Source organism: Salvelinus alpinus, chromosome 20 (genome assembly GCF_045679555.1).
Source record: "Salvelinus alpinus chromosome 20, SLU_Salpinus.1, whole genome shotgun sequence".
NCBI lineage: Eukaryota > Metazoa > Chordata > Actinopteri > Salmoniformes > Salmonidae > Salvelinus > Salvelinus alpinus.
In genome coordinates, this window is record NC_092105.1 from 25,641,139 (window position 1) to 25,655,612 (window position 14,474).

Here is a 14,474-nt window from a genome sequence, read left to right on the forward strand (position 1 = left end):
ATTATTCCTATGATGGCATCCTACTCCTCCATCACCTCCACAGCTCCACCCACAGGGCAGGCCAGTCAATGATTAGCATAGAACTAGAATAGAGAGATACTGTATATCCCTGTGGCTGGGAATCCAGGCTGCAGCATGCTATACCAAACCAGCTCTGCCAATCCCTTTACTGGGCAGCTGAGTCGTTATTCTATGTTAAACTGTGTTCTAGTCTATTTGATGGGGGACAGTTTGAGGAGGTAAGTATGCTTACCTGAAAGACATCTTTCAGGTGCATACAATCCCCTTTGTTTTCTTATAATAATACAATATTCAGATTTATACAAAGAAGACCTAAGAAGATATGACCTAAGATTCGGTATATATTACAAGTCAAATCCCAGACTACCCACTGTAGGTCCGTTGTAATTGTTGTGTCCCCATCAGCAGCTAGATAACAGGGTGATTATCTAGATGTTGTTCCCTCCCTGCAGAGTGGCTGACTGAGGATAGGAACAATACACTGAAACCTCTGGTCTCTTCTCTAATGGCTCGACTACATGTCTGTCTCTACTCTGATGCTAATGGTGTGTGTGTGTGTGTGTGTGTGTGTGTGTGTGTGTGTGTGTGTGTGTGTGTGTGTGTGTGTGTGTGTGTGTGTGTGTGTGTGTGTGTGTGTGTGTATCCTATTATAATTACCATTATGGCAGCGTAGTCACCGAGGATAGAGGGAAATCCGGCTGATTAAAATTCATGAACAGATTTCAGATCATGCATATTTATGGAGGTTGAGATGGAAGGCTCTGTCATTTGAATTGTATATTTTGAGTTCATTTCATTTTGAGCTGTCTGGGAAATCAGTCCTGACTGAGCTTCTGGATGATTAGCTAAGCTTCTCGCTAGGAGACTTTGCTTAATAGATTCTTGTTGGAAAAAAATGCCTCGGGTCCTTTGCACTGGATGACATTTTGGCCTACACACACACACACACACACACACACACACACACACACACACACACACACACACACACACACACACACACACACACACAGGGAGGGAGGGAGGGAGGGAGGGAGGGAGGGAGGGAGGGAGGGAGGGAGGGAGGGAGGGAGGGAGGGAGGGAGGGAGGGAGGGAGGGAGGGAGGGAGGGTTTGGGTTTGGGTACTTCAAAGAAGACCCAGTCACACTCAGGCCTTAGAGAACGAACAGATTCTTCTCGACTAATAACAATATTATTATTATTATTATTATATATAAAGTGGACAGGACTGGAAAGACAGTCACACACACAAACACACACACACACGCACATTGTGAGAACTAGCCGAGTGAGGTTCTTCCAGACCAATAAGACTTTTATAACGGCTAAGGAGGACAGGGCTGGAAAACACTCAGCTTTAAAATGTCCCCAACATCTGGTTGTAATAAATATGTATGTTTTGTTCTCAGTCTCCTCTTATGTTATTAAAGTATATAACACAAGAAACCACTCTATGGAGTATTATATGAAACGTATATAATACTATATACATGTCTAACGTATAGTCTGGGCCTCTGTCATGATCCCTGGTGAGTCTGCGGTTAAAGTTTAACCACACTGATCTCACTTGTATAGTATTTTCAGTTATGGATTTATATTAAAAATGCTAAGCTCCTCCAAATGTACAGGTGCTCTACCATTTTATTTGGACTTCATTTCAGCTTGTTTCATGAAGTCCATTAGGTTTCTATCAGGATTCTCAGTGATCTGTCCCTATATAAAGCAGCTTCCCTGCGCTCTGAGGTGTCATTGTGAGAGCTGCATTGTGAAGTTCATTAAATAAGCACACAGGGAGGTTTGGAAGCTGAGTTTGTGTAAACCCTGAACAACTGAATACATGGATTTAACTCCTGAAAGCTGAGTTGTTTGGAGAAAGCCTATTGTAATATGAAGCCGTGGCTTCAGAAAGTATTCACACCCTTTGACTTTTTCCACATTTTGAAGGGTTACAAAGTGGGATTCAAATGGATAAAAAATTTAAAAAATTGGCCATCGATCTACACAAAATACTAATATCAAAGTGGAAGAAAAATTCAAACATTTGTAAAAAATCGATGAAAAATAAAACAGTAATATATCTTCAATATATAGGAGGCTGAAAAGATTTAGCACGGGCCCTCAGATCCTCAAAAAGGTCTACAGCTGCACCATCGAGAGCATCTTGACTGGCTACATCACCGCTAGCTATGGCAACTGCTTGGCATCCGACCGTAAGACGCTACAGAGGGTACATCACTGGGGCTGAGCTCCCTGCCATCCAGGACCTCTACACCAGGCGGTGTCTGATATGATTGGCTGGCTGATATGATTGGTTTCACCCTATCCAACCCTCTCAGATCTGGGATTACGCGAGGAAAAGAAGGAAGGAAAGAACCAGACCGGTGGTTCCATTGGGTCAGTACTGTACTGTACAGTCCTTCTCCTCCTCAATCAGCTAAGAGACAGCAGGGCTGGACGGCTGGATTGGATCCCCCTAAGAGCCAAGGGAAAGACAGATTAATACTGATATCCTCCTGGAGCACAGAACTCAGGTTCAACAGGGAGAGATGGAGAGATCTGGAATGACAACGAGAGAGGGAAAGAGACACTCGTGGACTGTTCACTCGGAGACTGGAGGAGAGAGAGGGAAGGGAAAAATAAGAGTGAGAGAGAAGAGGAGGAGAAAGCTAATGGGGGTTACAGAGTGTGTGTGATGGATGATATCTCACCTTCACGGTAATTAAGAGCAGCTGTTTCCTGAGGGGAGATCCAGAGCCTAGCAAACCCAGTGGCCGCTCACACAAACCTGCTGAGGGGAGATCCAGAGCCCAGCAAACCCAGTGGACGCTCACACAAACCTGCTGAGGGGAGAGAGAGAAATTGATGACAAAAACAAAGTGTGAACTCTCTCCCCCTGGCAGACGTTAGCAGAGCGTGGCCGAGGCCAGGGAGGAAAACTAACGGCCTTGAATTATTTTCACCGGGAGGGGAAAAGAAAGAGAGGAAAAGAGAAACAGCATTAGTTGATGATGAATGTGGGGAGAGGATACATATCATTTACCTTTTAGGATTACACAGAGAACACTTGAATGAGTTTTCCACAGATCTACACAATCTCAGATTACACGTGATTGCGACTCGGGAGATTTATGGGCGATAATCTTCCAGATTTATTTTCTCTGTCTTTTCTCTCTCCAGCCTCAAGGACTTGCAGCTTCTCTTAAAAACTCCTTCTCTGTAATAAAACACACTTGACTTATTCACAGCGCCAGACACTTTCTCTTCGAGGCTTCACCAGATACAGCCAGTATAGAAGCAGGACTTATTTGCTTTGCAGCCTCTTTAGAACAGCAAATACTGCAGTGTAACACAAATAAATATACACATTCAATACATGCACACAATGATTCAACGATTTCTCACATGCACACATCCGCACATACAGCGTACATGAACCCTTTTTTTTATTTCACTGGAATCTTTGTGACAGCATCACATAGAATCATTCTCCCTCCTACACACACTATTTACACTCACCTTCTGCTGACAAACTCAAATCTGCAGTGAGGACTTGATTGATGATTTCATAGATATGAAGATGCGATTCTACATTTGTATATTTATATCTGTATTCATGACTATTTGTATCCTCACAGTAGCGACAGGCTTGTGTGACAGCTGCAGTCAGATTGGTTTCTACTCTAATGTAGATCAGTGTCTGTGCTCTCTCTAAGACCTGAGAAAAGGGAGATTTCTGCTGATAACTTGTCCGTTCTACCACTCTCATCTTGTTGTGTTCTGAAGATATGAATAGGTTGTGTCCATCTATCGCTCTCTGCTCTGTCTCTGTCTCTGTCTCTGTCTCTCTCTCTCTCCTCCATATTCTACCTATATCCAGGCTTTGACCAAGGGCTGGGTCTCATTGTACATCTTTTCTTCTCCCTGCCCCTCCTCTCCTCTCCTCCAGACTAACTTTCCTTCTCCTCTCTCTCTCCTCCAGATTCTCTCTGTATCCAGGGCTTTGACCCAGGTTTGGGTCTCCTAGCTCCCATCAACCCCATGATTGCAGGTATCAGCCTGGTCCATCCTCCCCCTGGTCCCCCTGAGATGCCCATCATCAAGGAGATCATCCACTGCCAGAGCTGTACCCTGTTCCCTCAGAACCCCAGTAAGACTCACACACGCACCAACACACACCCATGCGTGTGCACACAAACACACACACACACACACACGGGCGCACACACACACACACCGACGTACACACTCTTGCATGCTTTTCTAAATGAGTATAAATGCATTCATATATTGACTGTCCGTAATATGGTCACAAGAATTGCCATTAGATGTGACCAGAGCATGTATGATGTTCCAGACCTGCCTCCTCCGTCAACACGGGAGCGGCCCCCAGGGTGTAAGACGGTGTTTGTGGGGGGTCTGCCGGAGAATGCTAGCGAGGAGATCGTCAGGGAGGTGTTTGATCAGTGTGGTGACATCATCGCCATCAGGAAGAGCAAGAAGAACTTCTGTCACATCCGCTTCAGTGAGGAGTTCATGGTGGATAAGTCCCTCTACCTCTCTGGTCAGTACTATACCAATACTATATCTATACACACAACTTATATACAATGCTGTCTACCTCTCTGGTCAGTACTATACTATACCAATACTATATCTATACACACAATTTATATACAATGCTGTCTACCTCTCTGGTCAGTACTATACCAATACTATGTCTATACACACAACTTATATACAATGCTGTCTACCTCTCCGGTCAATACTATACTATACTTGGCTTTACTATACTACTGTATACTTTACTATACTATACTTTAATATACTACTGTATACTTTACTATACTATACTATACTACGGTATGCTTTACTTTACTATGCTATACTGTGCTTTAGTATTGTATACTATACCATGCAAATGCTATACTATACACACAACATATAGACACAATCCTCTACCTCTCTGGTCAGGGGTCAGCATAACTATTGTATATATTTGCAGCAGTTTCAAGTATTCCGTTTTAATAGAGTATGTATTAACATTATGAACACTGTATAGGAGTTAAAACAGCGACCTTTGAGGTTTGAAACTTAAAGCAGAAGAGAGAAATTAAATGATGACTGTACCTATGCAGGCTGGAGGTGAAAGAAATAGACTGTACCTATGCAGGCTGGAGGTGAAAGAAATAGACTGTACCTATGCAGGCGAAAAAAAATAGACTGTAGCTATGCAGGCTGGAGGTGAAAGAAATAGACTGTAGATATGCAGGCTGGAGGTGAAAGAAATAGACTGTAGCTATGCAGGCTGGAGGTGAAAGAAATAGACTGTAGCTATGCAGGCTGGAGGTGAAAGAAATAGACTGTAGCTATGCAGGCTGGAGGTGAAAGAAATCGACTGTACCTATGCAGGCTGGAGGAGAAAGAAATAGACTGTAGCTATGCAGGCTGGAGGTGAAAGAAATAGACTGTACCTATGCAGGCTGGAGGTGAAAGAAATAGACTGTAGCTATGCAGGCTGGAGGAGAAAAGAAATAGACTGTAGCTATGCAGGCTGGAGGAGAAAAAAATAGACTGTAGCTATGCAGGCTGGAGGAGAAAGAAATAGACTGTACCTATGCAGGCTGGAGGTGAAAGAAATAGACTGTAGCTATGCAGGCTGGAGGTGAAAGAAATAGACTGTACCTATGCAGGCTGGAGGTGAAAGACATAGACTGTAGCTATGCAGGCTGGAGGAGAAAGAAATAGACTGTACCTATGCAGGCTGGAGGTGAAATAAATAGACTGTACCTATGCAGGCTGGAGGTGACAGAAATAGACTGTAGCTATGCAGGCTGGAGGAGAAAGAAATAGACTGCACCTATGCAGGCTGGAGGAGAAAGAAATAGACTGCACCTATGCAGGCTGGAGGAGAAAGAAATAGACTGTAGCTATGCAGGCTGGAGGAGAAAGAAATAGACGGCAGCTATGCAGGCTGGAGGAGAAAGAAATAGACTGTAGCTATGCAGGCTGGAGGAGAAAGAAATAGACTGTAGCTATGCAGGCTGGAGGAGAAAGAAATAGACTGTAGCTATGCAGGCTGGAGGAGAAAGAAATAGACTGTACCTATGCAGGCTGGAGGAGAAAGAAATAGACTGTACCTATGCAGGCTGGAGGTGAAAGAAATAGACTGTAGCTATGCAGGCTGGAGGTGAAAGAAATAGACTGTACCTATGCAGGCTGGAGGAGAAAGAAATAGACTGTAGCTATGCAGGCTGGAGGTGAAAGAAATAGACTGTAGCTATGCAGGCTGGAGGTGAAAGAAATAGACTGTAGCTATGCAGGCTGGAGGTGAAAGAAATAGACTGTACCTATGCAGGCTGGAGGAGAAAGAAATAGACTGTAGCTATGCAGGCTGGAGGTGAAAGAAATAGACTGTACCTATGCAGGCTGGAGGTGAAAGAAATAGACTGTACCTATGCAGGCTGGAGGAGAAAGAAATAGACTGTAGCTATGCAGGCTGGAGGTGAAAAAATAGACTGTAGCTATGCAGGCTGGAGGAGAAAGACATAGACTGTAGCTATGCAGGCTGGAGGAGAAATAAATAGACTGTACCTATGCAGGCTGGAGGTGAAAGAAATAGACTGTAGCTATGCAGGCTGGAGGTGAAAGAAATAGATGGCAGCTATGCAGGCTGGAGGAGAAAGAAATAGACTGTAGCTATGCAGGCTGGAGGTGAAAGAAATAGATGGCAGCTATGCAGGCTGGAGGTGAAAGAAATAGACTGTAGCTATGCAGGCTGGAGGAGAAAGAAATAGACGGCAGCTATGCAGGCTGGAGATGTGAATATGGATGAGGAGGACTAGAGAATATTTTAACTGTAACGGTTTTCCTCCTCCTCTTCATCCGAAGAGGAGGAGCAGGGATTAAACCAAGGCGCAGCGTAGTGAAATGACATGATTTATTAAACAAACAAAGACGAAAACGAACTATACTTGATAACTAATAAAACAACAAACGATGTAGACAGACCTGAAACGACGAACTTACATATAACGTGAAGAACGCAAATAACAGGAACAGACTACATGAAACGAACAAACCGCAAACAGTCCCGTATGGTGTAACATCGACACAGACACAGGAGACAACCACCCACAACGAACACTGAAACAACCTACCTAAATATGACTCTCAATTAGAGGAACGCCAAACACCTGCCTCTAATTGAGAGCCATACCAGGCAACCCTTAAACCAACATAGAAACAGACAACATAGAATGCCCACCCAAACTCACGTCCTGACCAACTAACACATACAACAAACTAACAGAAATAGGTCAGGAACGTGACATAACCCCCCCCTTAAGGTGCGAACTCCGGGCGCACCAGCACAAAGTCTAGGGGAGGGTCTGGGTGGGCATCTGACCACGGTGGTGGCTCAGGCTCCGGACGAGGTCCCCACCCCACCATAGTCAATCCCAGCTTAAGTTTACCCCTTATCATGACCACCCTCTTATTTCCCCCACCTAATTTAAGGGGCAACACCAAGATAAAGGACAGCTCCGGGACAAGGTAGCTCAGGACCGAGAAATAGCTCAGGACAGAGGGATAGCTCAGGATAGAGAGGTAGCTCAGGATAAAGAGGTAGCTTAGGATAGAGGGGCAACTCCGGACTGAAGGGCAGCTCCGGACAGAGAGACAGCTCTGGACTGAGGGGCAGTTCTGGATTATTAGCCGCTTCTGGCTGAGGGGCAGCTCATGGCTGACTGACGGCTCTGGACGCTCATGGCAGGCTGACGGCTCTGGACGCTCATGGCTGGCTGACGGCTCTGGACGCTCATGGCTGGCTGACGGCTCTGGACGGTCATGGCTCGCTGACGGCTCTGGACGGTCATGGCTCGCTGACGGCTCTGGCAGATCCTGTCTGGTTGGCGGCTCTGGCAGATCCTGTCTGGTTGGCGGCTCTGGCAGATCCTGTCTGGTTGGCGGCTCTGGCAGATCCTGTCTGGTTGGCGGCTCTGGCAGATCCTGTCTGACGAATGGCTCTAGCGGCTCCTGACTGACTATCGGCTCTGACGGCTCGGGACAGACGGGCGGCTCTAATGGCTCGGGACAGACGGATGGCTCAGATGGCGCTGGGGAGACGGATGGCTCAGACGGCGCTGGGGAGACGGATGGCTCAGACGGCGCTGGGGAGACGGATGGCTCAGATGGCGCTGAGGAGACGGATGGCTCAGATGGCGCTGCGGAGACGGATGGCTCAGACTGATCCTGTCTAGCGGAAGGCTTTGGCTGCTCCTGTCTGGCGGAAGGCTCTAGCGGCTCCTGTCTGGCGGAAGGCTCTAGCGGCTCCAGTCTGGCGGAAGGCTCTGTAGGCTCATGGCAGACGGGCGGCTTTGCAGGCTCATGGCAGACGGGCGGCTTTGAAGGCTCAATACAGACGGGCAGTTCATGCGGCGCTTGGCAGACGGACAGTTCAGGCGCCGTTGGGCAGACGGCAGACTCTGGCCGGCTGAGACGCACTGTAGGCCTGGTACGTGGTGCCGGAACTGGAGGCACCGGACTGGAGACACGCACTTCAAGCCTAGTTCGAGGAGCAGGGACAGGGCACACTGACCTCTCAAAGCGCACTATAGGCCTGGTGCGTGGTACCGGCACTGGTGGTACCGGGCTAAGGGCACGCACCTCAGGGCGAGTGCGGGGAGAAGGAACAGTGTGTACAGGACTCTGGAGACGCACAGGTGGCTTAGTGCGTGGTGCCGGAACTGGAGGCACCGAACTGGATACACGCACCATAGGAAGAGTGCGTGGAGGAGGAACAGGGCTCTGGAAACGCACTGGAAGCCTGGTGCGTGGTGTAGGCACTGGTGGTACTGGGCTAGGGCGGGGAGGTAGCGCCGGAAATACCTGACCGTGCAGGCGTACTGGCTCTCTTGAGCATTGAGCCTGCCCAACCTTACCTGGTTGAATGCTCCCGGTCGCCCGACCAGTGCGGGGAGGTGGAATAACCCGCACCGGGCTATGTAGGCGAACCGGGGAAACCATGCGTAAGGCAGGTGCCATGTATGCCGGCCCGAGGAGACGCACTGGAGACCAGACGCGTTGAGCCGGCCTCATGACACCTGGCTCAATGCCCAATCTAGCCCTACCAGTGCGGGGAGGTGGAATAACCCGCACCGGGCTATGCACACGTACAGGAGACACCCTGCGCTCTACTGCGTAACACGGTGTCTGCCCGTACTCCCGCTCTCCACGGTTAGCCTGAGAAGTGGGCGCAGGTCTCCTACCTGCCCTTGGCCCACTACCTCTTAGCCCCCCCCAAGAAATTTTTGGGTGTTACTCACGGGCTTTTCGGGCTTCCGTGCAAGACGCGTCCCCTCATAACGCCGGTTCCTCTCTCTCTTTTCCTCCGCTCTCCGAACTGCCTCCAGCTGTTCCCATGGACGGTGATTCACTTTAGCCCATGGTCCTTCTCCGTTAAATACTTGCTCCCAACTCCACAAGTCCTGTATACTTTCCCGTTGCTCGACATTACGCTGCTTGGTTCTGGATTGGTGGGTGGTTCTGTAACGGGTTTTCCTCCTCCTCTTCATCCGAAGAGGAGGAGCAGGGATTAAACCAAGGCGCAGCGTAGTGAAATGACATGATTTATTAAACAAACAAAACAGACGAAAACGAACTATACTTGATAACTAATAAAACAACAAACGATGTAGACAGACCTGAAACGACGAACTTACATATAACGTGAAGAACGCAAATAACAGGAACAGACTACATGAAACGAACAAACCGCAAACAGTCCCGTATGGTGTAACATCGACACAGACACAGGAGACAACCACCCACAACGAACACTGTGAAACAACCTACCTAAATATGACTCTCAATTAGAGGAACGCCAAACACCTGCCTCTAATTGAGAGCCATACCAGGCAACCCTTAAACCAACATAGAAACAGACAACATAGAATGCCCACCCAAACTCACGTCCTGACCAACTAACACATACAACAAACTAACAGAAATAGGTCAGGAACGTGACATTAACATTATGAATAGTTGAAAATGTAGAGTTTGTCCTTTTGGTTTGCTAATGGTCTTTGTGGTGGTACGTGGTGTAGAGAATGTAGGCATTTGTAATACTGTATACTTTGATTGTATTTGACTGTATGAGTTTACATGACTGTATACACAATTTGTGTGCTGTGTGTTTGTCTGTGTGTTGAATGTATCTGTATGGTTGTGTTTAGTGTATCTGACTGCTAACTGCCATGTTTCCCCAGGGTACCGGATGCGTATCGGCTCCAGTACAGATAAGAAGGACTCAGGGAGGATGCACGTGGACTTTGCTCAGGCCAGAGACGACCTGTATGAGTGGGAATGTCAACAGAGGCTGCTGGCCAGGGAGGAACGACACCGACGCAAGATCCACGAAGACTTCCTCCGTCCACCCTCGCCACCTCCCATCATGCATTTCTCCGAGCATGAGGCGGGACAGCTGGCGGAGAGATTGAAAGGTGAGTGGACCAATGAGCATGATGTGTGTGTGTGTCACCCCCACCCTCTAGCACTATGTCCAGCTGTGCCTCTAGCAGCTGCCCCCCCCCCCCCCCCCCGCTGTGTGTGTGCTGCAGGCGGGCCATGGTGGTGTATAAATGTGTGTAAAGGTCCGAGCTGCACACTGTTTTACAGACCCCGTCCTAATTTACAGTATAGGAATAATCTATAATGCACCTTCTCATGAATATTGTCTTCGTATCATTTAGAGCAATGTACCATTCCTCTGTCATGTCAAATTGATATTAAGAAATGTCAGACGTAAGTAAATATGAAAATGGTTAGATTAGAAAAATAAACTTTTCATTTCTCATATCATCATCATTTCTCCCATCATTTCTCCCATCACCCCGCTGTGTGTGCTAGCGGGTAAGTAAGATCTAAACCACTGTCTGCTAGAACTGTCTGATTACTACACATCCTCTCTCTGCATGAGAAATACAGTCATGGTTATCATTTTCCTTCCTTATGACACCTTCAACACTGTTATTAGAACCTTCCCAGTAGCATTACATTAATATGTGGATCTGAAATCCTTCCTGGACAGAGAGCTAGTGTTATGACATCTGATAGGAGAGTTTGACTCTGTTGCCCCCTCTATCTCATCAGCCATCAGTCAGCTCCCAACCCCCCCGCTGTCTCCCCACATGGTGCATCCCGGCTGCATCCCACCTGTCTCTCTCTCTCTGCTGAAGAAGCCCAAAGGGCATCAGACACTGCATCTCCAATACAGCTCAATATGAAGAGAGAGAGAGGCAGAGAGAGAGAGAGAGAGAGAGAGAGGCAGAGAGAGAGAGAGAGAGGCAGAGAGAGAGAGAGGCAGAGAGAGAGAGAGAGGCAGAGAGAGGAAGAGAGAGAGAGAGAGAGAGAGAGAGAGAGAGAGAGAGAGAGAGAGAGAGAGAGAGAGAGAGAGAGAGAGAGAGAGAGAGAGAGAGAGAGAGAGAGAGAGAGAGAGAGAGAGAGAGAGAGAGAGAGAGAGAGAGAGAGAGAGAGAGAGAGAGAGAGAGAGAGAGAGAGAGAGAGAGAGAGAGAGAGAGAGAGAGAGAGAGTGCTGACATGAAACTAACTGCATCACAACACCTCATCAAAATTCCCTCCTCTCTCTCTCCCTCTCTCCCTTTCCTTTTCCTATGGCAGTAAGAACAGACATGTCACATTAACTATTGGAGGAGTCCCATTGATACAAGCAGAAAGTATTTTTGTCTATCATCTCTCAATGAAGCGTATGATAGTAAAGGGTCACGGCTGGGAGATGTCGTGCTCCCCTTATTGGACACCCCTCCCTTCCCTTCATCACATCCCCTGGAGCTCCGAATTCCTAGATTTCTTCATCACGCTGGTGGGAAATGTGTGTCGTCCTGTCTCCTCATTCCCATCGCTGATGCTTTATTTCTTTTCCAATTCTCTTCTTTCCTGCTCATATTGCATCTCTCTTTCTCTCTCTCTGTGTGATCCTCCTTGTCCCCCTGTTCCACTGTCTCTGCTCTCTGTTCAGAGCGGTGTTTGAAAGTGTTCTGTTTCTCCATAATCATATTCATTCAAACAGCCTCTGGTTAATGCTTTTACATTCTCAGGCGGGTAAATACCTTAATCATATTCATTACCACATTACAGCGCATTACTCTGTCTCTCTCTAAACTCACATACAGCTGCTTCTATGAACGGACGTTTATAGCCTTTACACTGAGGCTGCAGCACTAGAGACTGCCTGACTGTTGGTCACAACAGATGGCAGAGAGAGAGGAGGGGAGCGAAGAGGGCGAGCAAGAGTGTGTGTGTGTGTGTTTATATGTGTGTGAGTCTGTGTCACACACCTATCAAGCGATGGGTGGGTAAACGCTTGCACAAAATAAAGAAAGGTTTACCCTCCACTACACCACTGGCTATTACTATAGAGATGTTAGGTTCTCCAAGAAGGTTTTCATTACACTGAGCCAAACACAGAGAGATATTTTGCTTTGATTATTCATTGAAAAGGCTGGGGAAATAGACTTCCATTATTCCCTGTGTTGTGCTGGCCCGCAATACCTTCATGTGACTTCTCTATAATATGATTGTATGATTGCACTCTGCTGCCTCTTTTGAATAGCACTAGAGCTGTGCGGTGAAAAGTGTTTTCAACCAAGCGACAGTGTGCTCTCAGGTCGTGTTGCAGTGGGTATTGAGCTCATTAAACGATTTTTAATTCACTCTGCGCTATGCGATCGGACGCGGCTCTGTGGCACTTTTCAATTATTATTCAAATGTGAAGAATACGCTCAACAAAGGCCCACCGAGACACAGACTGTTAAAAAGGCTATGCTCACTCAATGACTAGTTTCTGTTGATTCAAACCCATAAATGCACAGAAGACTGTCTCATCCAAAGACACTCAGAAGATATGAAACAGTCTGATAGTTAATCTCCCCATGCTGTTCTGTTCCTGTGCACTGAAGCATAAAGGAAAGAGAAATATAATTTATTCAAAGTACATGGCAGTATACACTGAACAAAAATATAAATGCAACATGTAAAGTGTTTCATGAGCTGAAATAAAATAAAAGGTTTCATACGCACAAAAGCGTATTTTTGTGCACAAATGTGTTTACCTCCCTGTGTGACCATTTCTACTTTACCAAGATAATCCATCCACCTGACAGGTGTGGCATATCAACAAGCTGATTAAACAGCATGATCATTACACAGGTGTACCTTGTGCTGGGATGAAAAAGGCCACTCTAAAATGTGCAGTTTTGTCACACAACACAATGAGGGAGGGTGCATACAATTGGCATGCTGACTACAGGAATGTCCACCAGAGCGGTTGCCAGATAATTAAATGTTAATTTCTCTACCATAAACCACCTCCAACGTTGTTTTAGAGAGTTTGGCAGTACGTCCAACCGGCCTCATAACCGCAGATCACGTGTAACCACGCCAATCCAGGACCCACACATCCGGCTTCTTCACCTACGGGATCGTCTGAGAAGGGCCACCTGTCAGAAACCATCTCAAGGAAGCTCATTTACGTGATAGTCGTCCTCACCAGGGTCTTGACCTGAATGCAGTTTGACATCGTAACCTACTTCTGTGGGCAAATACTCACATTCGATGGTCACTGGCACTCTGGAGAAGTGTGCTCTAACGGATGAACACCTGTTTCAACTGTACCAGGCAGATGGCAGACAGTGTGTATGGCGTCGTGTGGGCGAGCGGGTTTCTGATGTTAATGTTGTGAACAGAGTGCCCCATGGTGGCGGTGGGGTTGTGCTATGGACAGGCATAAGCTACGGACAACAAACACAATTCAATGTTATTGATGGCAATTTGAATGCACAGAGATAACGTGACGAAATCCTGCGGCCAATTGTTGTGCCATTGGTCTGCCTCCATCACCTCATGTTTCAGCATGATAATGCACGGCCCTATGTCGCAAGGATCTGTACACAATTCCTGGAAGCTGAAATGTCCCAGTTCTTCCATGGCCTGCATACTCACCAGACATGTCACCCATTGAGCATATTTGAGATGCTCTGGATCGACGTGTACGACAGAGTTCCAGTTCTCACCAATATCCAGTAACTTCACACAGCCATTGAAGAGGAGTGGGGCAACATGCCACAGGCCACAATCAACAGCCTGATCAACTCTATGTGAAGGAGATATGTCGCCCTGCATGAGGCAAATGGTAGTTACAGCAGATACTAACTGGTTTTCTGATCCACGGCCCTACCTTTTTTTTTTAGGTATCGGTGACCAACAGATGCATATCTATATTCTCTGTCATGTGAAATCCATCGATTAGGGCCTAATGAATTTTAATTGACACATTTCCTTATATGAACTGTAACTCAGTAAAATCTTTGAAATTGTTGCATGTTGCATTTATATTTTTGTTCAGTGTAGTTCATTTCAAGGAATACCAATGTACAGT

General features: G+C 46.8%; 1 protein-coding gene across 4 annotated transcripts in view; it reads left to right on the forward strand.

Moving 5' to 3' along the window:
- Window positions 1-14,474, forward strand: part of LOC139546562 (ecto-NOX disulfide-thiol exchanger 1-like) — a 126,286-nt gene that overhangs the window by 80,964 nt on the left and 30,848 nt on the right. For all 4 annotated transcript variants that reach the window (XM_071355093.1, XM_071355089.1, XM_071355091.1 and 1 more), the window contains exons 4-6: window positions 4,002-4,169; window positions 4,377-4,583; window positions 10,288-10,521. In XM_071355093.1, coding sequence (XP_071211194.1) covers window positions 4,002-4,169; window positions 4,377-4,583; window positions 10,288-10,521 — 609 coding nt within the window. The remainder of the gene's footprint in view (window positions 1-4,001; window positions 4,170-4,376; window positions 4,584-10,287; window positions 10,522-14,474) is intronic.